The sequence below is a fragment of the Falco biarmicus genome, chromosome 12, assembly GCF_023638135.1.
Source record: "Falco biarmicus isolate bFalBia1 chromosome 12, bFalBia1.pri, whole genome shotgun sequence".
Lineage (NCBI taxonomy): Eukaryota > Metazoa > Chordata > Aves > Falconiformes > Falconidae > Falco > Falco biarmicus.
The window spans coordinates 6583284-6608361 of NC_079299.1; the positions used below are offsets into that span (position 1 = coordinate 6583284).

The following is a 25078-nucleotide window of genomic DNA, read 5'->3' on the forward strand; positions in this document are numbered from 1 at the left end:
CCCTTCTATACCAGATACCTTTTCCTTACATTTGCTGTTGTTGCTCATGCTGCTAAAGCTACTGGACTAAAATAGCAAATATCACTTTAATAGTATTAAAAGCGAAATGTATGCGTTTAAATTTACTGCTGTGGAACTGCTCTTGGCAGGTTTAATTAGGAATCAAGAGTTGCTTTTGGAGAATGCTACTAATTGAAATTTTTGATAATAAAGTCAAAAGTAAAACCCCAAAAGATTTCTTAACAATTGCTGATGTGTAACTCCAATTATTAAGGTGTATGTTTGCCTACAGCAGTAATTAATTCTTTCTATTTCCTTATATTTTAATGTCTGAAATTTCTTGCAAGGGAAGACCAAATTCAGTGCTGTGACTCCTATATTCAGTAGCAAACCTAGTGGATAGGTTTTGTCCTCTCCATTTCTGTACTGTGCATAGAATGGTTGTCTAGATACTTAAGCCGCCTTGGTAGGATTTGATTCTTTGATAATTCTTGGGAGCTGTCTCACACCAATCCAAGGACTTCCATCCTAGAGAAATGTGACAAGTATTAAACATCCTTCACTGCATTAACCGATCTTTGGTAACTTGTCAGCTGGAACTTTGGTAGGCAGCGAGTGTTTCAGTAGACATTTCAGTAATGCAAAAGAGTGAAATGGCTGCTTTAGCAATTCTTTTTTTATTTTTCGAGGTACATTTAAGTGCCATTCACCTTAAGCAGAAGGCTTGTGGTTCATATTAGAATTACTGTATATTCTATGTACAGAGGTTAAAGGATTCTGACCTGTGATAATTTGTCACAGTTACCCGAAGTTCTTGAAAGAACATGTTAAACTTGAGGGTGCTGTGTTGGAAATTTCTTGAATTCTCCTTAAAATTCTGGCCTGTTGGATACAGCTACACAAGATTTGGTGATAAGAGAAGAAAAACCAATTATTCTCTAAGTGGCAGGACGGGTGGTTGAGGTTGCCATTGAGGTCTTCAGTTCTGAAATGCAACACTAAGCACTCTCAGCAGGTACCAGTATCCTTGTCTGCCGTTCAACTGAGTCCAGGAGCTTAAAATATCTGCAGCCTTCATTCTGGTTCTTTGCTTTGGTTTTTGTCAAAAAGCAGGTGACGTTGGTGGCCATGTCCTCTCTGCTATACTGTCAGCGTAGCAAAATACTGCTTTACCTTTAGCCTTGACTTCCCCCAGCTTTGTCCACTTCCCTCACTCCCCAGTAGGTCTTACCTGATTTAACCAACATCTCTCTGTTTTCAAGGAGCTTGAGGTATTGATACGTGACATTGAGGGGGAACCTGTCACGGAAATAATTTGTGTAAGGAATCCTAAAGAGCATTTTAGATTTCATATTAAGACAGCTGTTGACCTGGCCCTTTGGCTATAGATACTCTATGGATAAGCAATTGAAGAAAGGAAAGCGAAAGCCTTAATAAATAGGGCAGCCCTTCATATCAGACCCCTTTGGGGAGTCTGGGATGTCCTTAAGTCTTCATTCTACCTGTCCCTACAGCCAGAGCTTCCTGTAAATGGGTTTGTGCATTCTATTTCATTGATCTTGTTTCAGCAGGTGAAATTTAAAGATTTCTGAGGTCTGTTTAAACATGTTTTCTGAGACTTTGAGGCATACAGGAGTACAGAGGAGTTTTGAGACTTAATTGAGACCATCTCTCCATCAAGCCTTTGTCTTCAACCATCCAATGGAAAATGTTGATAGAATTCAGGTTGATGAGGGCCTCACTGGCTGTATACTTGAAAAGGACTTCCAAAATAAGAATTCAGTGTTGATCAAACATCAGTATTATTTTCCAGTGTGGCCGTATCCTGCTGGAAGGTGTCATAACATACATTTTAAGACTGCTGGTACAGTTTTCTAGTCAACGTTGACAGTTTGCCCTGCCAGGATGAGGGTTGTGTCATGGACCAAGAAAGAAACAGTATTAGTAGAAGTCTCTCTTGACTGTCCCTTACATTTTCCTTAATTCCCTACAGTTGCCAAGCGTATCTTGCAAGCAGCTTGTTAAAGTAACTTTCTTTGAGTTAAAGCGTGCTGCTGTTTGAAACATTAATACTGTTTGTCAAAAGGGGATCTCTTTCGCCTGGTAGGGACTGGGAACCTGCTTCTGAGCTCTACAGAGAGGATACGAGTCATTTACAGGGACTAAACAAAGTGTACCTAAGAAACTGGCAAGGAAGCAAAATTTTCTTTTCAGAGCTTCCAAACAGGTAGACAATGAAGGAGTTGTTAATTCAGAATGAATGTTCTAAGTATTTAAAAATAACTAGGGTCCTGGTTAAAATCAGGCTTTTTTTGGCAGCAGACTTGGAAAAGACTGAAGCTGTGTGCCTTTAGTATTTCTTGAAATGTTCAGGTAGAACCCTTGGAACTCAACTAGTGGAACTCCGTGGTATTTGAGGTACTAAAACTGAACAAATTAAGGCCTATTATAGCTTGTTAAGGTAGTGTTTCTCCCCTTCGTAGACGGGAATCTCCATGGAAAAACCTGCTTGGTTCTGAAAACAGGTTCTATGATTCATTAAACAGGTATCATCCTGTTGGGATTTGAGACTTTGTAATAACCATTTTGACCAGTTCAGGGTTGGACTTTTTCTACATGGATTGGTAATCACCACATGCACCACCAGGTTCCTCTTCACATGTTGTTTGTCCAGTTGAGCCCATTTTTGGACTGGTTAGAAGCAGATGGTGTCAAAGCCAAATTGAGATGGCTTAAGAACCAGCTATGAATTTGTATTAAGTACTGGTTTTCCGGCAGTCACCACCTGCAAAGGTACAAATTCCTGTTGGATACGCAGGGATTTAGTGAACCACTTGCAGTGTTTTGAGAAGCAGGTTTTCAAAACTGTAGGTTTACATACACAGGAATAACAATTTTCCAATTAATTTTCCAATTAATTTTCACATCTGCTTTTCACAATTTAAGTAAAGATAACAAACAGATTTTGCCTGACACAAACATCAGAAAGGAAAAAAAAAAACCCAGCCCACAAAAGGACTTGTTAAACATAAATTAGTGGTTCTGTTGGGAACATATTCACAAGTTAGAATTGACATCATGTGTATTTTAAGCTGTAGATCTCAGTTTTGCTCTCTGAAGTGGTAGTCATAATAAAGTGCTGACATTGGAAGCCTTCAGCTTTGAAGAGCTTTCCACAGGTGAACGTGTTACAGAGCCCCTTGGAATTACCGAGTCCAGTTCCAGCCTTGTTTTTCATGAAGGTGTTCATTGTGGTGACTACTTAATCTTTTGTATGAAAAGTTCCCCTGATAGCTACTTATCTTGGGTGGTGTATTCTGCATGTTGGCATGAATAAAAAACCTTTATCTTGCATGCTTGATTTAAGGTGTTTTAGGGACTGTCGAGGTTGCCTCGCTGCCCTGTTAGGCAATGCTATGAAAAACCACACGGGAGAGCCATTTAGCCACCTTGGGATCGAATGGCTAGGATTTTCTAAATTTCAGTAGTTAAAGGTTTTCTTAATGGCAACTGCGTTCACCATTAATCTTTCTTCCAAGCAAGCTGAAGAAGTAAAAATAGGGTAATTTTGCAGGGAAGACAGCTAGATTTGCCTGAGATTAGAATTTAGCTAGTTTACAGATTGCAGTGTCTCATATGTGAATGAAGATTGTCTTGCATTTTGGAAAGCAAAAATGGAATACATTCTTAAGACTGAGTGGTGGAGTTTATAAAGAGGCTTTTCTGTTCAGATTTTTGACAGATAGCAGGAATATATAGTATATGATTGCTAGAGCTGTCTTTTTATTCTAAAGATCTGAAACAAAAGAAACATTAAGTAGTCTGTCTGTGGAGAGCTTTTCTTTAAAGTATTGAAATATTAGACATAAAAAATTTTATTAAAATATTAAAGTATGCTCTTGCTTGGGTTCTTCCATTAAGGCAGCTAGTAGGTGCCTTAACTGCCAGGAGCTGCATTTGAGAGGACACTGATTCTGTTTTCAGTCGTGTTGGGTAAAGGCTGTAATGCCGTAGTGTACGGGAACAAAGCGATAGTCAGTGGAAATGATCAGAAACTTTAGATGGAGAATTTGGGGAAAACTCAAGCTGTTCTGCTTGGAGTAAGTCTGTGTTCACAGTTTGAGGTGTAAACTGCAAGTAACGCTTTAAATATCAGGTAGGTAATGAAGCAGCCATTGCCAAAGATCTCAGCTTGATGAATGTTTCAGAGCAAGGAGTTCTTTCATAACGAGCTAAGCACTGCCTGTATCGAAATAGTTGTGAAAGATCCTGAACTGTGGTTTGTCTTCATAGCATTAGTGCACGCTGCAGATTTTCTGGTGGTTGCAAGGCAAATTCTATTTTCCAGCTTATTCCACTATCCAGTTCTTGAGTATTTTGTTTTCTGTCTTACTCGGTGGATCATGTATTTCATTTCGGTGTGTTTCAAGCAGTAATAATTTTAGCAATTTCTCTCTTGAAACTTGCATTTAAGCAGCTGTAGACTTGCATCTAAACAGCTGTAACAACTCAGTATTGTGATCTCAAGTGAAGAACCGGTAACAACACGGGATGTTTCTGCACCTCTCTGCTTTGATGCAAAGTCTGGCAGCAGAGGGACAGTTAATACAGTCCCTTCTGACTATTCGGCATGGTTAACTGCTGTCAGGTTTTCCCTAAATGGGTGCCACAAGGCTTGAAATAACTAACTTGTCAATACGTAGAAATAGTTGTGAAGCATTGAAAAAATTGTCAAGAGGTTTCTACCAGGTGCGCTGGAGTTACTGCCTTTTGAAAAGATGGATAGGCTGGGGTGTACCGATTTATAACAGCCTGTCCCAGAAGGAATCATTAGCGATGAATATATATATATATATATATATAAAGGTTTTCAGGAATTTTTTTGAATGTGCCAGGCTCTTCAATGACACAGGCATGCCCCATTACATTTAGGGGCTGGGGGAGCAAAAATAGGCAATTTGTGTCCCTTGTTGTTTCTTAACGTTTTTCACACTGGGGACCTACAAGAGGTAAAGGCATCTGCTGGAGAGCACAAACCTGAGAAAGTTCCTGTAGTATCAAAATGACGTTTTGGTGGTATGCCCTTTTCTGTTGAGTGTTTTCCTTCACTTAGCAAGTATGAAAGTAGTCCTGTCAGATTATAAAAGTCATCAAAACAATCCAGTATGAGACTCATTCAGTTCATACTGAACAAAGTATAATCCAGTAATTTCTTCATGGATGAGCTGCTGTCTTGTAAGGGAAGATGCGTGGAGGCTGAAGGCAGTGATTTTGTAAAAACAGGCCAATGAAGAAATACATATAGGTTCACTATTCTTTTTCTTCCGAGTGAGAGCACAACTTACTTTTTTTGTTAGCTAAATTAAAAGTACATAAATGGAAAGCCTAAAGCAATGGGTATACTGCTTGTCCCTCACACATTCTGCTTTATTCTGATAAAAGATAGTTTTATGCTGTGTATCTGAGAGAAGGCAGAAGTGCAGAACTGTGCCATTCCTACTGGTTTGTCTTTTTTTGTTCCTTACCGCCTTCCATTGTAATAAATGAGGCTGCACCTTCAGGTAACAAATCCAGAAAAATGGAGTGTTTAATGAATTCCTGCTTTGTAAGAATTTAGAAGTGAGACACTGAGTTTAGGTCAGGCTTTCTTGTTCAGTGATGCCACGCACACACAAGGGCGATGAAATAGGGCCCAGTTTAGTCTGTTAATACCCTGCCCTTCCTTAACATTAGCGTACTGTGGTAACCCTAAACATCGGGGAAACCTCTTGACATGGAGTGTCAGCAGTTTCATCCACAGCCTCTTTTTGGCTTAACATTTTATAGAGTAACGGAGAGAGAATGTTAGCCAGGATGTGAAAAGCAACTAAGAATAGCAGAACATTCCTCCCTCTGTGGCCCACACCACCTGTAGTCCATCCCTGCTTTGAAAGAACCATTTTTGTGTTCCCACAGTTAGCATCTAGGTTCTGTCTCTGCTCATACCTGTAGGTGTGCAAGGCCCTGCGGGAGTGTAGTAAGTGCATGAGTCTGAGTTACACCTTGTATAAGCAGAAGGGATCAGAACAAAGAAGTGAGAAGGTAGACAGCCCACTTCTTCTGGAACGTGTGTTAAAAATGCAAGATGATGTGGTAAGCAAGTTTTTGGTATCTTGAGAGAGTATTACATAAGCAAGCATTGAACATGACATAGTCAAAACCACTAGAACTTTCTCTCAAGTGTATTCCTATAAATCTTGCAGCTGTTGCTTATTTGCTTTCGTTAGCTTTAGAAAGCAGTTGATGGAATAATTTAAGTGGGAAGGGAGTTAGATAAGGCTGCTCAGCCGTGTCCTGTCAGATGTTGAAAATCTGCCAGGGTGATTCCACAGCATTCACACAGGTAGAGCATCAACACGTAGTCACTAGCAGGAGTGTTTCTTTGAGAGGGCCTCTTTTGTAATGAGCAAGCGGTTGAAGAGGGAGAAGGGAAAGCACGTTTGAAGGTGTTCAGCTTCTCATGCCTATGACGAAAAAATCGGAAACCACTGACAGTGAAATCTGTCTGCTACTTGAAAGGTTTTTGTTTTGAACTAATAACTTATTCTTATGGAAATTAATATTTTCCAGTGTGTGGAAAATGTTCCTTCTTGTTGCTTTCTACTGTGTGGTGTTTTGGGTCTGCCTGATATTCCCACCCTCCCACTCGCAACGTTTCTTTTTTTTTTGCATTCTGATTCTTTACTATGTTCTCAATAGATGAATGTTAGCAAGTTTGGCGGGGAAGTCCTATGTGCCCTGTAATAATGAGTGACCAGTAATTCATGGGTCTGTTTTTGTACTGCAGACCAAAATCTACACCAACGGGGCAACCCAGTGCCAATGGAGTACAGTCAGAAGGTCTGGATTATGACAGATTGAAGCAGGTATGTATGCAAGGCTTTCGTTAGAAAACTTGGGTATAAGGACCTGTAGCTGTCCGGTGTGTGGTTTTAACTGTTTGGTTAACTAGTTCCAAATTTAAATAATGATTTTGTAATTATTAGTCATTCTTTTTCCCCAGACATGTTTGAGTATTCTGACGAGCTGTAAGTGTAGGATGGCAGCTTGCACAGCCCCATTACTTTCTCACAGAAGCTTGTTCCTGCTTTCGCATGAGTAGGGTGTCGGTACCATCTATAGATGGAACTGGCAAAGTGGTTTGCCTGGAAGACCTTCCCCAGACAAACAAGCCCTCAGACCAGTGTTAGCAGAGCAGGTATCACCGTGTTTTAATAGCAGGTGTGACCATCCGTGGTCATGAGTTCGGTGGTGAAAGAGCATCCAGTGATACCACCTTCTGTGTAGCTGTCCTGGCGAAGAGCAGAGGAGCAGCTGGGAAGGGAAGGCGTCAGCAACTGCATTTTCTTGGATGAGGACAAGACATAACGGGATGCTTTGGAAATTGTTCGGTAACAGTTACCTGTAGGTGATGGGCCTTTGTCAAGCACACTTGCCGAACAGACAAACTGGTGCCACCAGAGGCTCGGCACGGGATCTCTTGTGACTTGTATGAAGACAGGAGCTGTTGGTTAGGAGCACTAGTGATCTGTAGACTGAGCAGACGTTCCACGTTCTTAAGAACAGGAGCCCCAGAGGAGCAAGTGAGTGTAAGGTATTCGTGTTCCTCTGACTCCTGAGAAGTCCCCGGCTGCTGAGGAGGCCCCAAGATGGAAGGAGGCCCCTTTGCTGCTGCTGTAGGTGCTTTCAGTACAGGTGTCCTTTTGGTGGCAGTCGTTGCCTGAGTCGTTGGGCTGATGCTGGCCTGAGCAGACTTGTGTAAGGTCTTTGGAGTTGTCCACGTGCAAGAACGCTACCGTGTGGTTTTGCCTTGTTGTGCTTCGTGGTGCATCTGGTAATGTTAAGGGAACCGCGAAGCCAGTGTGCGGCAGGGAGGCCATATTCCTGTGCGTGAGCCCATTTCAGCATGCTGTTGCTGGTGTAGGTGGCCACCTTGAAGAGGGGTGGTGTGATGGGGGTAGCTGGCCTGCTGGTGGCTTGCTGAGTGACGCTTGGGCAAAAGTGATTTTGGGGAGTGATGTGCTTTCGCTGTTGCCGGGGGGGCTCTGCCTTCGGGAGTCTGTAGAGTGGTGGTTGGTTGTACAGCGAGTGGGTTCCAGGCTTGGTGGGTTCGGGGGGTGGGTGGTTGTAGGGCTGTGGCGGTGGTGTCGGCAGCAGTGGGGTTTAGTGGTGTGGATTGTGGAGCTGCCGGTGAAGGATCTCCCTCAAGTGCTGTTTTGATGAATGGGTTGGTCCCCGAGTGGAGAGGGAGGTTCTGGAGAGTGGGTTGCAGCTTGGTGGTTGGATCTAGAGCAGGTTCCAACTCTGTGGTTGGCTCCTGGAGCGTGATCCCGCCCAGTGACTGGTTCTGGATTGGGTTCCTGCTTAGGAGTCACTTCTGGAGTGGGTCTGGCTCTGTGGGTGGTTCTAGATCAGGTTCTGGCTTGGTGTGTGGTTCTACAGTGGGTTCTGGCCTGGTGGGTGGTTCTGGAGCATGTGGTGGGTGGTTCTAGAATCTAGTTCAGGGGGTACTCCTGGCATCTCCGGAGGGTTTGCGGTACTCTTGCTACAGCTTCCATGAAATGCTGCTGCTGAGCGTAGTCTGGCTGCCTTTATTTTTCCCTTCTGTCTTTTTTTTTCTCTTCTTTTTTTTTTTTTCCCCTGGTGTACAGGTGCTTTTTGTTTTTTCTTTCTTCTCTGTTGTTCTTTTGAGTTGAAGACACAGAGGATGGGGATTCTCTCATCCCATAGAGCACAGCTCTCCCAAGTTTCCAGCACACTGACTCTTGCTGCCTCTGATAAAACTCTTTTCTCTGGAGGCAAAATAGTCTCACACTCTATTTCTGCTGGACCCATGGCAAGCTCTTGTTTGCCACCGCCCTTCCCGGCAGCTGGTGGCCACACTCCTGCTCCAAGGCTTCTTGCTGTTTGTCCAAAAGTCTTGTCTAAGACTTGGTGAATCGGGAGACCTGCCTCTGCAGCTTTGGTACATGCTCTTAGGCCAGGAATGGCTTTGGGCAGGGAAGGTGTGTCCATGCATGTGTCTTCCACCAGCAGCTCGTAAAGGACTCAGCAAGCACGCTGGGGTTGCAAACAGCACGCTAACCCCAAAGCTGAGAAAGAAACAGCTGAGATCTGCTGGGTGAGTTTCCTGCTGCCTGAAGATCTGGCCAGGAGGGGATGGTCTCCTGTGCAGAAACAGACCCTGCCCCCACCCTGCTTGTAAAAGCATCGTCACCAAGTCATCAGCTAATGTGGCTTAGACAAAAGGATGGAGAAAACAGCAAGTGGGGGGTGGCACTTCACTCCAGCACCTTCATTCCTTCACGTTCCACTTGGTAACTGGGAATACCTTGATAACTTGATATCCACACACCCCCTTTTTTTCCCCTGTGAATATTTTCTTGGGTTGCGGTTTTTAATTAGCTACTTCTTGCTTTCCACATCACACTTCATCTGTAGGAAAGCTCTCTTATCTGAAAGGGATGTGCCAAGTATTTTTCTTTTTCTTTTTCTTTTTTTATTTAACAATGACATTAGTGTAGCATTCTAACTTCAGTATGTCCCTTCTCTCATAAGTTCTACAGGAATCAATTTGTAGGACTTCTGCAGAAGTTTTTTTCTTCATTGTACCTGCAGTGAGAATGTTTTAGGGATGCTTTAGGTTTTGGGGATTAATTTGGAAGCTAAAGAGCAAGTTATGCATTTCAGAAGGGTTAAAGGTTGGAGGAATTTCAGATTTCTCTCTGCAGAAAACTACAGGTGGTAAAACTAATCTATTATTTATGCTCTGACACCATAGGACATTTTAGATGAAATGAGGAAGGAGTTAACGAAATTAAAGGAAGAACTCATTGATGGTAGGTACCAATTTTTTTGCTGCTGCTGTTTACAGTAAGTATCTGCAGGTGCACAGCAATGTAAATATGTGTTTTGCCTGAGAATGGTGCACTGGTGTCACTTCGTTCTTAGTCTGGCGGCATACTTCCATTTGTGCCAGACCTGCTCTGATCGATAGGCTTCAATGTTTTCTCTCCTGTGTGTTTTGTTTTAATAGAGTATTGACACCAGCTAGCCCCTTTTAAAAGTGGTTGAAGAGTTGCTGTATTGGAGGGATTTGCAGAAAAAGGAGGGGGGGAAAGTTGCATTAAACGGATACCACTGCTGGTAAAATATCAGTTGTCATCAGCTGATGTCGTAGAAGGAGCTGGCTGCTTTGGGGCTACGGAGAGCGCAGGGTTTTCCCCTGTGTTTTGACTGTGCTCTGTACCACAGCCCTTTAGAACGGAACAATGCAAACAAGGAAGGGCCCTGAGGCTGCTCTTGAAACAAATAAAAAAAAAATTAAAATAAATGAGCCCACACACATGCTCCTTGATAATCCTAGTGGTAGTAATAGTCATCAGGTAAGGTCGTAGACTCGCAGAACTGAAAAATAAGATACTGATAAAAATTTAAGAGGAGGATGGAGGGTACTGCCTGGTTGAGAATGCCATTTGTCTGAAGCCACGTGAAGCTGTCTTACGCGCAAGTTATGTTACGGAGCAGGGTGAGCTGCCCTTAAGGGCTCAGTTGTGTATTTGGGCTTTCTGCCTTGACTTTGACTATTTGATTTGTTAATATCTCTCTCTTTCTTTCCAGCTATCAGGCAGGAGCTCAGCAAGTCGAATACTGCATAGAAAGACTAGTACTAAGCCGATGTGACTCTTTAACTTGGTATAAAACTGACTACGTTTTGTGAGCTGTTAGAAGAAAACGGAGACAGACAAACACTTGGAAGGAGGGAGAAACAACCTATTCTGAAAAGCTTCAGACACGTCACTCCGGTGATATGCTATTCCCCTCCTAGTTTGCAGCTTTTTTCTGACCTTTACAGCAGGGTGGAAAAGACTCATAAAGTTACTGTAATGATTATGCAGAAATTCCTACACCTATCAGACGAGATCACAGTGCTTTGAAGTCTACTCATGTCAAGATAAAATTGCACATGTTTCAGAATTTGTTGTTAAGACAAAAAACAGGGAAAAGCTTGGGAAGGCTTTTCAGAGAGGTTTTCTTTATTAATGAAGGAGTTAGCAAGTTATACTGTTGTACTTCAAATGTATCTCAGGTTTGTCTTCCTATCATATCTGATATTTCCATGAATAATTTAAAAGATCAGATGTGTAGAAGTTCAGTTCACAAAACATGGAACAATTAGAAACGCGTGCTTTTAAAGGGCAATATTTGTAAGTGAATGACCTAGACAGTGATGACATATCAAGATTTTGGAATTTTATGATAGGAAGCCTCTCTAGTTAGCCTTCATGCAATTTTATAGGAAAATAAAAAAAGCAAATACAGTCCAGAGTTTAAAGATGTAGATGCCTTCCTACATTGTTACGATGCTTTACCAAATCTAAGACTTCTACATAATGCGAATCAGCAGTCAAATGTAAATCATTAGTATGTTGTAGATTTACAGTAGATTTTGGGGCTTTTTTTAGATTTATGCATGTGGACATTTTTGTAATGTAACACAACACAGCCAGCTTTTTAATTAAAAGAAAAATTGCATGTCACAGAGTAGCCTTTTCATTTGTAAGGCTTAATTTATGCCCAGAAAGATGCGGGATGAGGGAGGGGGAAGGTGACACATTTTTATTACTTTCTACACTTTTCCTTCATCTTACATGCATGTGTAATAATGAGGAAAACATGACTTTTTATCAGTAACCATGTTAATGGAACCAGGTACTTAGTCCTTTTGTATCTTTTTTCAGTTTTCTATTTGAAATTCAGTACTACTTCCATAATGGTTCTGAAACTCCCATGGGAACCTCACTCATTTCTCGGTGAGAGAACAAACGTGTAGGCATCCGAGTTACTGAGGATGCCCCTATGTAAGTGCATTGTCCTTTACCATTTTATCATGGTCCTCTGCTTCACTCTTTTGAGACTCCTTTTTTGATTGTTTAATGAAACGGGACAGCAGTTAGCTACCTTAGAATGACAGAGCATCAGGTCACAGTAAATGGCCCCATCTCCTAATTTATCTGCCACCCTCCTTCCAAAAAATACAAAACCAACAAAAAAACCCCCCACAGCTCCACACAACCCAAACCCTGAAAAACAGCAGTGGTGTATACCATTGGTTTTGGTCAACAGCTAGCGAATCATTTGTAGGGGAGATGCCACCTTTCTGTTTCCCAGGGTTTTCAGATTTTATGCTTGTACGTAATTTTTTTCCATTTTTTTTTTAACGTGGTACAGTTCAGTGGGATAGAAATTCTGTGAACTGGATCTTTAGTACTTCGGACAAAGAGTATGGATCAAAATCTTCCCTTTTCCTTTGCACTGTCAATTTTTCTGAGCCGTAACAGTGCCATGTTTGCTTTGGGGTCTGTGCTGACCCAAAAGAAAAGTTTACTTACAACTTTTGGAGAGATTAATGTTTCAGCTTAAAAGTATATGCAGCTCCATTCGTAGGACAAATGCTTTTAATACCATACTGTCTCAAGTGCTGAATACCAAAGCAAAACAGCACTTACAGCTTTGGAAAGGCTTCAGTGGGGAAATTTTTCTCCACTTCCAACATTTCCTGTTTCTATAGGTTCAGATTTTAAAGAGAACACTACAGTGGAAATGCTACTTAACTCCATTTATTAATTTTTTTAAAAGAAAGAAGAAACATTTTTCTGCATGCATTTATTGAAGGCATTAAAACCAATCCATAGTAAGCTTGTCAAGTACTGGTTTTCTGAAAACAAGAGGAGGCATTTTCATCTTTGTTGATGTAACTTTTTGTTTTACATGGACTTTTTAAGCATTAAGGACGTTTACCCTTGTCAGAAATCATGTTGGATTTGTTTCTAGGAGAGTTCAGGAGTAGCATAGTGGAATAGCGTGAATGGGTGTAAGTGGTCCAAAATTAAAGGCTGAACTACTAGATTGTGCAAGGAACTGGCTTATGCACTAAACGTTTTGTGCCTTGGTCTACAATTAACATGATTTCTGTTTAAAAGAAAAAGGAACAGATGTCGTCTTTTGTGCTGCTTCTACGTACATACTTTCTGTAATCCCAAACTGCCGAATTGGTTCTTTCCAGAAAATCGGATTGAATTAAAGATTACTGTAGACATTTCCTGTCCTACTGACAGTTGCACCGTTTCCAGAGATTTCAGTATTGAAAATGAACTGCAGAAGCTAAGATTTATTTTGCTTACTGGTTACTAAGTTCTTTAAAAACCATATTGTGGTGGTTCTGTGCTTTTGTACAATGGATGTCTTAAGCTGAGGCAGTTTAAGGGATCCTTTCTCATGCCAGGAAGGCTTTGCTTTCCTCAACACTGTGATCTGACCTGTGATAAACCTGCACTATAGACAAGTGGCTACCAAGTCAACTGCAAACCAACTGAATGTAAAAATCTTAGTGCTGGTGCTGAAATCTCTTCAGATAGTCATAATGATTTCCAGTTCATTGTTTTAAAAAAGTTACCGAGCATCAAGTGTCAATCAAAGACTGAAGATGATCACTAATGAATGTTGACTTTTCATGCATTTAGGTTTACCTTCTTTTTAGTTCCTCAGTTCATTCTCTGCTATTTTTATCATATTGTGTCATTTTAAATTTCTTACATGCTAACGTTTTGTTTGAGCGAATGAAATAAAATTGCAATATATACATGTTGCCACCATTTATTTCTGGAGCTTCATAGAAGACTCTGGGGTTTACTACTAGAATTCCTAACATTTTTAATGACTGTGATCATTCCTTACTCCTTGATTCCACCCCTCCTTTCTGTTTCTCCATCAGAAAATTCAGTAGAGAAAAATAAAGACTTACCTTACAAAGAATGTAATTGCAGGGACTGTGTAACATTCACGAATGGTAACTGCTGTACGTAAATTAAAATCCATTTTAAACATACAATTTGATTTATATTCTCACATGGCATACGCTTTGGTTTCTGTATCCATGGAGGACTTGAAAGGGAGGGAGGAGGAAAGACTGGAGGCAAAATAACTGCAGTTAGTCCAACTTTTGCTGCTCTTATGTTCATGAATTATTTTCAATACTCGTAATAAAGAAAACCTACCATGAAAGGTTAATGTAGCTTTCTGTACACTAAGGACACTTTTGCTCAATTTGTCTTACAGCAGAATATTGAGAGTAGCTGTTCAAATGTCCTTGACTTAGCATCCTGAAAGCTGTACTTCTCTACTGTTGTTGGTTTTTGTTCAGAGGGATAATGGGATAATCCTGCTTTTGGCAAACCATTGGACCTAGTGCCAATTTTGGCACCAAACTTAATGAGTTACAAAGGGTTTTTTAAAATAAAATTATCACTAGATTCTAAAATGGTCTGCTATTATTGGGGTAGTGGTTAGGCAACAAGTATGAACTTTTCTGGTTTGAATTTCTGAGCAGTGCTACTAAGCGTGCCCGTCAGTGTCCAGAGATGAACGGTACCTGCTTTTTAAAGTTGTGTATGACAGAAGTGGGAAGGTGGTGGCGGTTGATCAAACTGGTGATTATCCGTACTTTACAGAGGCTCTTCTGAAAACATTTACTCAAGCTCAGTTCCACTGCGAAGTACGACTTGCCAGCATGTCTCTTACAACTCGTCGTACAAAGCTTTGCAAAATCAAGAGTCTCTCTGGTGTTGGTCGGTGAACAAGGCTGGGCTGATGGGGAGCAAGGAAGAAGCTTCCCACCCCGGCGTAGTACCCCACACTGACAGTTCTTGGGGGGACTAAATTTTCCTGACTGTGTGGGCTATTGCTGGGCTGGGGTTGGCAGAGAGGGTGAAAAGGGAAGGAAGGAGTTGGTGATCTCCGTGGCATCAGGGCCAGTGCAAAGTACTTGAAGAACAGGCTAAAGTTCACTTAAATCATTTGTCTTAGGGGGTGATTTTCCGGTGTGAAAAAGCTGAGGATTGTTTAATGCTCGGTTACAATGTTATCTAGGACAGTCTTAATGGAGAGAGAAGTACTAAGTCTGTTAAATCAACTCTTAGAATATATATTTACACATTCAAAAGACTGTATCTCTGAGTCAGCCCATACGAATGCCTGACAGGAGTTAATAGAGACGGTCACCAAAGCCTGTTGAAATTGATATGTCAGAAAATATATTAAAGTTGATTTAGGGTTATAATCTCAAGAAAATGTGTAGTTGGACTTGGCAAAGTGCCCACGATAGGGAATATATAGGAGGTATAGTTCTGGATGTTGGGAAGGCTCAGCAAAACCGTGGTCACAGCACTAGTGTCTGCGTGTTGCCTCATACCGGCACCTTGGTTCATTGCACAGGGGATTCTTCAGGTACTTGGTTGTCACGGTGATGCTGAAAGTCAAGGAGCTTTGTCAAATTACCTCCATTTTAATGAGCTCTTGCTCATTATATAAATGTGTCTATTTCACAGAGCTCAGTGTCCTGAATCTTGCTCGGTGAGTATTCTTTATCTGCTGTCCTACCCTGATAAACTGCTAAATGGCAAAGATGTGGAGCAACTGCTGCAGGTAAGCTGTATTGCTGCTCTGGCTGTTGCAGCTGTTGGCTGACACTTTCTCTGTTGAGGTGCTTAATTTTGCCGTCACTATTCAGTGAAGTGGACTGCCTTCTCCCCCCTTCCCAGCCTATATCAGAGCTGTTAACTGGTGCGATTTCACTTTCTTTGTGACTGCAGGTCTCTTCTGCAACTGCCTAAACACAGTAGAGTTGGAAGTGACCTCCCATCATCGTCCTATGCTGACCATCTTAAGTGGCATTTTTTTATCACCAGCCAGCTGGAGCCACTCAAGTCCCTACCTACTCTCTGAACAACTTTCAACTCCGCAATAAAATTCTTTATGCTAACTGTGCTCTAAGTGTGCCGACCTATAGCCTGGTTTTCTTTGCAGAGCCTCTAGGAGTTGGTCTGCAAGCTGCCGACACGGGCAGAGAAAAACAGAACGGTAGCAGGGAAGTGGGTGTAAGAAGAGAAAGCGTAAGGGAGTTCTGGTAGTGTTCAGTGTAGGCTGATACCTGCAGGGAAGAAATAAGTGCAGCTGCAAAAGGCCTGGAAATTCACAAACAGGTTTCGAACCCCATCCGGATGCTGCTGGAATCAGCAAGTTGAGGTAGTCAGCAGAGGTGGCTTTCTGAGCTATCTGAAGGCTCCTTGCTCATTTAAAATACATGTTAAAAAAAATAATAATTACCTTGGTGTTGAAGGTGAGTTATCTGCTGGTTGACATTTTTCTCCAAAGGGGAGTCTGATCCTGATGGAGTTGGTCCATCAAGGGACTTCACAGGGTAAGTGAAAAATCCTTTTCCTTGTTCAGAGCGATCATAGGAACGCAGTCCTGAGGAGTGCTGGCTGATGCTGCGGGGTGCCTGCGATGCTGGAAAGGCGCCGGCATTCGTGAAAGACTGTTGGCAAGTATGCTGGTCTCAGCAGCAGATCTTCAAGAATAACTAGAACGATCTGCATTAGTGCAATGCTCCTCATACCCTGACCTGAAGGGCAAAGCTTCGCGTTTTGCGTATGTTGTGGCCTCCAAATGTTATTTTCAGATGTTTGCCCGTGTTGGATTGTCAGAGGTGAGAATCTTTCTATATCCTACTGTTATGCTACATGTTACTGGTTGTATGGGAATAGAGCTCTTGGTTACGGGGCCACTTCATGCGTTCAACCTCCCAAAAGTGACTTTTGAAGTAGGAGTTAGTCACTTAGAAAGCTGAAATTAGCACTGTTACGTGCTCTGATGGAGTGCATGTAAAGAGGAGGTGAACATCGCATCCAGAAGTGGGAAAGCTGAGGAGCTCGGTCTTGTCAGACCCCGGAAGCTCAGGTGCATCGGAGCTGCAGTGCCTAATAAATACTCGGTGCCCAAAGGGAGAGCGCTGCTCGCTAGGGATGCGTGGGCTCAGGCTTTGGTGGTCAGGAGGCCTTATTCCAGCAAAACATGAGCTTCTAGTTCTTTACTCTGATGGCCTGTATTACTTGGCAAATGCATTTCCATCTCTTGTTCCACTTGTGTCGTACATGGTGAGCTGCTGCTTGCTGTAATAATTTATCATGAGTCAGCAAGATGCTGTGTGCTCTTGTCCTAGGGTGAGCTGTCTGACCTGGTGTAATGGGAGCACATCTGACGGGTCACCTCGAGATAGAGATCTCCAGAGATGAGCTTAGGGGTGGGAATGCAGTAGGTGCACCCTGAGGGAAGGTAGGTAAAGAAATCACAAGCCCACAGCAGTGGTAGGCAAATGAGAGGACTCCAGAAGAGAGGGTTTCTCACGGCCAAAAATGCAAGTTCCTTCCTTGAAAATGAAAGAACAGAGTTGCAAAAGACTTTGAAGATGGCAACACGTTTAGCGTGGTCAAAGTAACGAATGTCGGTTGGAGCATCTGTGTTTCATGTGTTCCCGAGCCTTGCGTGTGAGGAAAACCAAAGATGATGTTAATAATTGTTAATAATCAAGGGGAGGGGAATGAGGATTTCATAAAAGTACTGCCTTTTCTTGCTGTGTTACTACTTCTCCCTTACATGCTTTTATTTTTTCATTAACGGCATAGAAACATAAGGTGAAATACACAACTGAGGTCGTGCCTTTTAGGTACTTGACTAAGGTAAAGAGGAGGTCAGGTCTGAAACGCTGCTCCCCAAGCGCAGAGCTGCGCAGCGTTACAGCTTGAGGTCTGAATGTTGCGCGGGCAGACCCAGCGCAGCCTTGGGTGCAGCCAGGGTCTGCGCCAGCAGTAAAGTCTTGGCTTTTTCATTGCATAATAAATTGTTAATTATACTTTATGTATCTGCTGAAGGACAACTTCATTGCCATTAAGTCCTTGGTCTTCTGGGGAAAAAAACATGCTTTCGTCAGTCAGTCGGCCTGCAACCTTTAGAGTAAATAAGCCATTATATATTTACCCTCTTCATTATTCTAAAGGCAGTAGGATTTGTGCTTTGTTTAATTTTTGTCAATGGCAAATGTTTCTTAATGCTCTCAGCTATCACAAATAAAAATGATGCACATCTTCAAGCCCCCGAGTAGTCTCAGCTTCTCTGAAGTCAGTACGCATGGTATTAGTTGGGTGGGTTTAGTCTGAAATGCTTCCGGCCATCAGATGTAATTGTCCTGTATTTATACAACCTAGTGAATATTGCCCAGCAGATTTTATGCATCTATGAAAAATTTAAGCAATAAAACAAAACTGAACTACAGGAAACTTTTTTTTTTTTTACTGGAGGTTGGGAATCCTGCTTCTAATACCATTGGGTGTAACAGAATGGCTCATAATTGCTTACTTCTCATCTATCTGCTCCGGAACAGCACGCCTTTCATGTATGGTGTTGCATGTTATCGGTGTCCCAGTAACTTGACATATTATTTTTATGACTACGCTAATAGCAACTGTAATGTGCTGTGCGTAAAGAATAAAAGGCATTTGGCAGTATTTCTAAAATGATTTGCAAAAATAACTCACATGCAGATATTGAATAAATAAATAGCAATTACTGACAAGTGACGTTTCCTTTTTGAGTAAGGAGCTGGACAGCATCGTCAGCTGGTGCAGTTTGGAGCTGGTGTTACAAGGTGGTGCAGCCGTTACAAGTGTCAGGAGATTTTTCTGAGCTCTGCTACTGAGTTTCAGTAGTACAGAATTTGCTAGAGGTAAGGAAAACAGCTGTTAACGGAGAAGTTCCTCATTCATAATTCAGAAATGGCTTAGATGTCTGCTTTAAAAGGAGCAAAAATGAAAATGTTCCAGTAACAAGTTATCTGAGAGTCTCCTTGCTTGGTTTTTTTAGATGTCATTGCCAAGGCTAATGTTCCCAGAAGGGAAACTTCAGTGCAGTGCTGCAAAGATGCATCATAGCTGGCTTGAGATTCTGTATTGCAAGGAGTGACTTAAAAAAAAATGCTCCTTTTGTATTTTATGAACTGCATATAGATTTCAAGTTTCTGTTTAAATTCAGTTCATCCTCTTGGAAAAAATGTTGGTTTGGAAAGTGAGGGAAGCTGGTATTACAAGTTTCTTGGTGACAATGGATTAACTGTTCTTTTCCTCCTCTTGTCCATGCTTTCCTGGTTAGAAGAGGTGTTATTTTGATGCGTTTCTAGCAACGGAGTACCGATTTTTCTGATACTATGAAAAGGTTATTGAAGTGCTTTGAGAGAGGGCAGAATCCAGAAAAGTCTCTGTGATGGCTTTTAACAAAAAGATTTAGATGCTCCATGTGTAGAACAATGAGGAAAATCAAAATAGATTTGTTTGATCGTCATCAGTTTCATCTAGGGGACATCTCACAGTGCAGCTGAAGTGTTGCTGAGCTGTTAATTGAACTGTTCCCTTCAAAAGCTGGAGAACAACTTCCTTCAGGTGTTTTTAGTCTTAAAATAGCTTCAGAAAAGGCAGGGGATGACTGTTCAGCTGTGGTCTTTTTAGGCTTAAATTAATCTTTAAAGGTAAGACACACGGATATGGATTCATGGGCTTCCTCCAGGCTTCCCAAAATCTTCTCGCTCATCTTGACTGTTGACCAAGGTTGTCCTCTCCTACCACGAACGTGGCAGAGCCTGAGCTGGGATTTTGAGGCAGGAGCAAGGCACTTTAGTTTCTCCAGCCTCTTTATATATATATTATTATTATTTTTAATTTTGATTTTTTACCTGCTTTGTTTCTGCTAGCTGATCTGGCAGCTGGTCAGCCCCAACTGCCAGGAGATGGGAATAACCTCTAACCTCATTGTGATCGGGCCTGAGTTTATACCTTGTGAAGCAAACCTTAACCTTCCTCCCAAAACCTTAGGCCTCCAGATGCCTGATAAAATGCTAAATGTGAAAAACGCTTTCTTTCCTTTGTGAACTTTTATGTCCTTTGTCATGTATATTCATCACATGGAGCTTATTTCAGGAAAATACGAATTATTTGCCCCATACTACTGAGGGAACAACTCCAATTTAACGAAAAGAAGGATCTAAAAGCTGAAATACTGCTGCATTTTTGCAGAGGTTGCAGTAGGAAGTAATTATAATAGTCATTCTGGTACCACCATACGGAGCTCATCAGCTGTTCTTAAACCTGCCATCATCCAGCAGTTTGAAACAGTACAGCCAAGTTTAACAAAACCCTGTTTATGGCAGCTGCAGAGACTAACTCTGTAAGCCTGAAGGCATTTTTATTAAAGCTATAAAGGCTTTTTCATAGTTAAAAGGCATTTTTTGCAAAGTACGTCTTAAATTAGTCAGCTGTGGCTTTGTCAACTTAAATTCTGTGCTGCAGTTGTTGTCTGACCTCACCTAGGAAACAGTATTGTGTCAAGGATGCACAATATGGATTCTGGATTGTGCTTCAGGCTTTGGCACAGCATCCTTCCCCAAGCTACAGCAAGCTGGTTATGCTTAGTATTTCTGTTGCCTTGACTTCTGTAATTGGACAAAAGCAGCTACAGCACCTAACAGTTTTGCTGGTGATGGTGAGCAGTATTACTAGACTGCTGGTTGGACTCTGTTTTCATGGTTACTCTAACCTTGTCACGTACGAGAAAATAGAAATTGGATGTGGCTGGTTTCTGTGCCAGCTCTTCCTCCGAACTGCTTGTGTTACACACAATCTCGGTGTTTGGCTGCAAAGAAAACTCACAAAGTGTGAGCAGAGAGCTGGCAGGGAGGGCAGAGTGTCTAGTGTGATGCTGAGGGTGAACTGCCCCTTTCACGTCAGCATTTTGCCCTTGTCACCTGCTTGACGGTGAGGGTTGCAGGGATCTCATTTGGTGCCAAAAGACATCACTTCAAGACTAGTAGTTTTGAAGTGTAGGAGCAGAAATCTTTGTAGCCATTGGTTATATATTTGAAATGTTTCTGGAAGTGCAAACAAGGATTCATACAGGTTTGTACAAAGAAAGGGGTCTTTGACTCAAGAGTTGAGAGACACTTCTACAGTATGACCATATATACAAGCTTCAGAGGCCCCTGCCTGCCCCTGCCTGCCTCTCCCAAGAGCCCTGATCCTCGGGGGGATCTTACTGCTCCCTAGAACTACCCGAAAGGAGGTTGTAGATCGGTGGGGGTAGGTCTGTTCTCCCAGATAAAAATCATCAGGACAAGGGGAAATAGCCTCAAGTTCCAAGGCCCTTGCCACCTGCAGCTATGGGGGAAGGGGGAGGAGGCAGGTGATGTGGACTATGACACTCTTTGCCATTTAAACAAGTAGAAAAAAATACCTGAGGACACAGTAGAAACACCCAAGGATTTACTCCTGTATCGGGAATGCAATTTAAAAATAAAAGCCTGTGAAATACACCCCCCACCCACCCCCCAAGAATGCTCAAACTGGAGTGTTACTAATGTGACTGTATATTAACGAGCAAATGATTATTTGCTGTGAAATCACCCAGCAAAGGCAGCAGCTGGAGTAAATTGCAGGGCGGTTCCACTCCAGATACAATGCCCAATATTGTGCTGTGTCATGGGAAACATGTAAAAGAGCTGAAGCCAATGAAGAGGAAAAATATGGTCTGTGGGAACAGAGGTATTGATTGTAATGGGGGGCTGTGTGTGTATGTGTTTACACCCTGTGAGCTTCAGCAAAAAATACAATGGGCCAATTAGGAGATGTTCTTGCATATGATCCTTGTTCCCAAACACACCAGATTCTGTTTAAAATGAAAAAAAAAAAAAAACCCCAAAAAAAAAAACCTGTACAAAGATCTTTCCAGGATCTCGGGATATGATGGAATTGATGAAATGGCAGTCTGCGCGGAACACGGAGAATCAAAAGTATCACTGACAAAGCTGGAGTGATACAGGGCTTGGGAAAAAAAGTCATCAGTGGCAGAGACAATGTCATGGAACAGTAACTGGGAAGCATTGATGGAAATGTTTGGGAGTTGAGGAAAGGGTTGTACCTGCCTGGGGGTGAGCCAGAGGAAAGAAAGGGAGGTTCTGTCCTCCCAGCTGATGTGCAGCTGCTGGGACAGCAAGTATGGCTCCTCCCTGCCAAGGGGCAGGTGGTGTTGGTCAGCACAGTTCTTCATTTTCAGAACAAGCCCTGGAGTAAGGGCTGGCGATTTCAGTGCCTTTTTAATCCTTCTGTTTAAGGTGGCTAACTTCTTACTAGCAGTTCCTCTTGACTACTTGCATCTATGTTTGTAATCTTACTTTCTTTTCCTGATTATAAGTAAAGGTAGAATATTGCACTTCAGTTCAAATGCCTTTATGCTTTCGGGAGGACCTTTTTGAGCGCCTGTTACCCTGCAGAGGCGATGATGTGGTGTTGAACTACTCTCTGGTTTCTGCATTGCCCCCAGAATTGTGAAGTAGGGTATTTCCACTTGTGGGATTGTTATTCCTAATGAAGGTTAATTGCTGTTAATAATGTGGGGTTCCCAGAAAAGAAACAGCTGACTTCGAGAAGCAGGATTAAAGTTTAGGACTGGCTATTGGAAGAGTCACCTCTTAGTTTGTAAAATAAACAAGTCATAGAAAGATCGATGTGAGAAGCATGACGCTTTACAGTCCTCTTGTAAATCTCCCCCGTAGAACAGCAGCACTGTAACAGCAGTAAAAGTGTATGGAAAAAGAGGCTTTTCTAAGGCATGGCAGCATTCTTGAAGAAAACATTAACATCATTGAAGCTTCATGGCCCCTTTGTCTTGCGGTGTGCATTTGATAGGTTCCAGATTGATATTTGAATGTAAATGATTGCTTAAAGCTCTGCCTGTACCAGCTGATTTCGGTAACACAGTCTGCATATGAAAAGAGGGTTGAAAAAGGACTGAAGGAGTTGCAGACACATCAGAATAGCTTTGATCCACAAAAGATGCTGAAATTATTAAAACGTGTGATTGTAAGTATTCAAAAAGTAATTTCATTTTAAAAGAGAAAAAAAACTATTGTGGATTTGAAGAGAACAAACAATTTCCTTGAATGAGGTTATATGCTTAGTTAGTAAGGAGGAAGAGATCAAGATTGTATCTTAATGATGCTCTGAGAGTGTCCCACAAGACCACAAAAGGGAGTTAAAAGTGTAGCCCAGAGCTCGCTACTGTTACAGTAATGGCTCAGACTGGTTTGGAGGAAGAAAGGAAGAAGATGTTGCAAGGAGATTTATTTCCCTGCCCAAATGGAGAGAGAACAAGGTGTGCTGTCAAGTGGAATCCAGATGAACATCTGTCCTTGACTAGCTGCTTTGAGTAATTTTAAATAAATGAACGAGGGTTCAGAGTAAGTCTGATAAATTGAAGAGGTGACCTAAAATCTAAGTATGACATTCAGTGCAGATGAACTGCAGAATACTTCCATGCAAGAGAGGCACACAGACAGGGTTGTGTTACGTTCACCTCACGCGGTGGGTGGGGGGTTGAGCTGCATGGGATGCTGCGGGAAAAACAGGGAGTAAGCCGGGTGTCACAACCAGTGATGATGTAGTATTTGTTGCAAGACAAAACAAAGACCCCTGTGAAATAATTGAGAGGTATTGTAAAGCGTAATGCGTGGGTGGCATGAGTAGTATTTGCTCCACCTTACCTGGAATGGGGGAGGAGGGGAATAAATTAGTTAAATTAAGTCAAGAGGTAAGAGAGGTGGGAAAGCTAGAACAACCTCCATGGAAAATCAGAAAGAACTGGATATGTTGATTCTAGAAAAGTCAACTGAGAAGGCACACTGGTCTTTCAATATGCGAAGTTTCTTTATAAACATATGAAGATCCATGTTCTCCATGGTTGCTTTCAGTAAGATCATCATCTTCATTAGATGCAATGAAGACCTAGGTTACTAAGAAATATCTTAATTTAAAATAACGTTAATTTAATTTCTTCTTGATGGGTTTTTTCATGTATAAGTCTTACTTAACTTAAGCCCACAATTACAATGGCTTCCACTTTTTTTCAAGAGCAGAAAAGATGCAGATGAGTGGACTTCATGTTTCTGGACAGCAAGACTTAATCTGCATGTTTAGTCTGCTTTGCCGGTGGCCCAAAATTAACATTGAGCATGCACAAATACTAGGTTGTATTACAAAAGGAGCAGTTAAGATGTCAAGTGATGATGGCAGAGCACCAGCATATACCAGTAATTGGTAGGGGGAAAGGGGAAGAGGTCTGCATCTGCTGCTTCAGTTCTGTCAAATGTGCATGCAGTTGGTGCAAATTAGTCATGCTTGCACTCAAGTGCATTCATACTTCGAAGTAATTCTATTGAAGGATTCTTCCATTTCTTTTGTTTTATTACAGTGATTGAATGGCTCTTGATCTCGGCCCTTGGTGTTATGCTCGGGTAGAATTTTCCGATTCACAAAAATAATCATCTTTCAAACAATCAACCAGAAAAAAAACCCATGCATTTTACCTTCTAAGAAAAATCTGACAGTGACACCATTGTATTTCTAAAAGCTGACCCAAAAACTTGCTGCTAAAACTGTAATTAAAAAAAAAAAAAAAAAGGAGAAAGAAATCTTGGTTCTGCAGTTTGAGTTATGTTATTTCCTGGCATGAGGCAACAAGCTCATGTGACGTAAACATACAGTTAATCTAAGTTCACAGAAAATTGCCTTTTGGAGAGCTGCTGATCCTGCCGGTGTGTTCAGAATGGAGATGTACAAGTGGCACCATCCCATGGCCAGTGGAGTTTGAGGCTGGTAGGGCAAAAAGGCTTTGGTAAGGTAGTAAAGCTAAGAGTTGTTGCTGATAGGAGCCTGGAAATACCGTTTAGCTGAGCATTGGTGCTAATCCACAGTGGTGTGTGTTGTGGAGCTACTGCATCCTCAGCACCTTGATGCAGAACAGATGCCATCTGCGATCTCCCTAACAGTCTGCTCTGTCTGCAGAGAGACAGGGGATTACCTCGGGAGCGGTGCTGAGGCATCCTCTTTTCCCAGGTGTGATGGGAAGAAATCACTACCTCTTGGGAACAGGTCAGGAGTGTTAACTCCCAAGGGTAGTGCTGAGAGCCCTAAAGGAAACCTACAGCTTCAGGAATGATTGGAACCATCTCAATATTCACACCCAGATTAGACCTTCAACTCTAAGCTGCTCAGCCTAGATAATAGTTGATGGAGAGAAACCAGCATCTCTAGAGGCTCTCTCAGGC

At 42.0% G+C, this 25078-nt stretch overlaps 1 protein-coding gene and 1 long non-coding RNA gene across 11 annotated transcripts in view; one reads left to right on the forward strand and one right to left on the reverse strand.

The window, feature by feature from the left end:
• Window positions 1-13681, forward strand: part of ENAH (ENAH actin regulator) — a 99484-nt gene extending 85803 nt beyond the window's left edge. For 7 of the 10 annotated variants that reach the window (XM_056357117.1, XM_056357123.1, XM_056357125.1 and 4 more), the window contains 4 exons: window positions 2484-2546; window positions 6827-6905; window positions 9821-9878; window positions 10660-13681. In XM_056357117.1, coding sequence (XP_056213092.1) covers window positions 2484-2546; window positions 6827-6905; window positions 9821-9878; window positions 10660-10697 — 238 coding nt within the window. In that variant the 3' untranslated portion in view covers window positions 10698-13681. The remainder of the gene's footprint in view (window positions 1-2483; window positions 2547-6826; window positions 6906-9820; window positions 9879-10659) is intronic. The other 3 variants (XM_056357122.1, XM_056357124.1, XM_056357126.1) reach the window with 1 other exon arrangement.
• Window positions 8-20262, reverse strand: LOC130157483 (uncharacterized). The gene is made up of 4 exons (XR_008824911.1): window positions 16204-20262; window positions 13844-14008; window positions 3062-3414; window positions 8-1897 (listed from the first exon to the last, which is right to left on the reverse strand). It is a non-coding gene; the product is annotated as an uncharacterized LOC130157483 (long non-coding RNA).
• Window positions 20263-25078: the final 4816 nt, after the last annotated feature.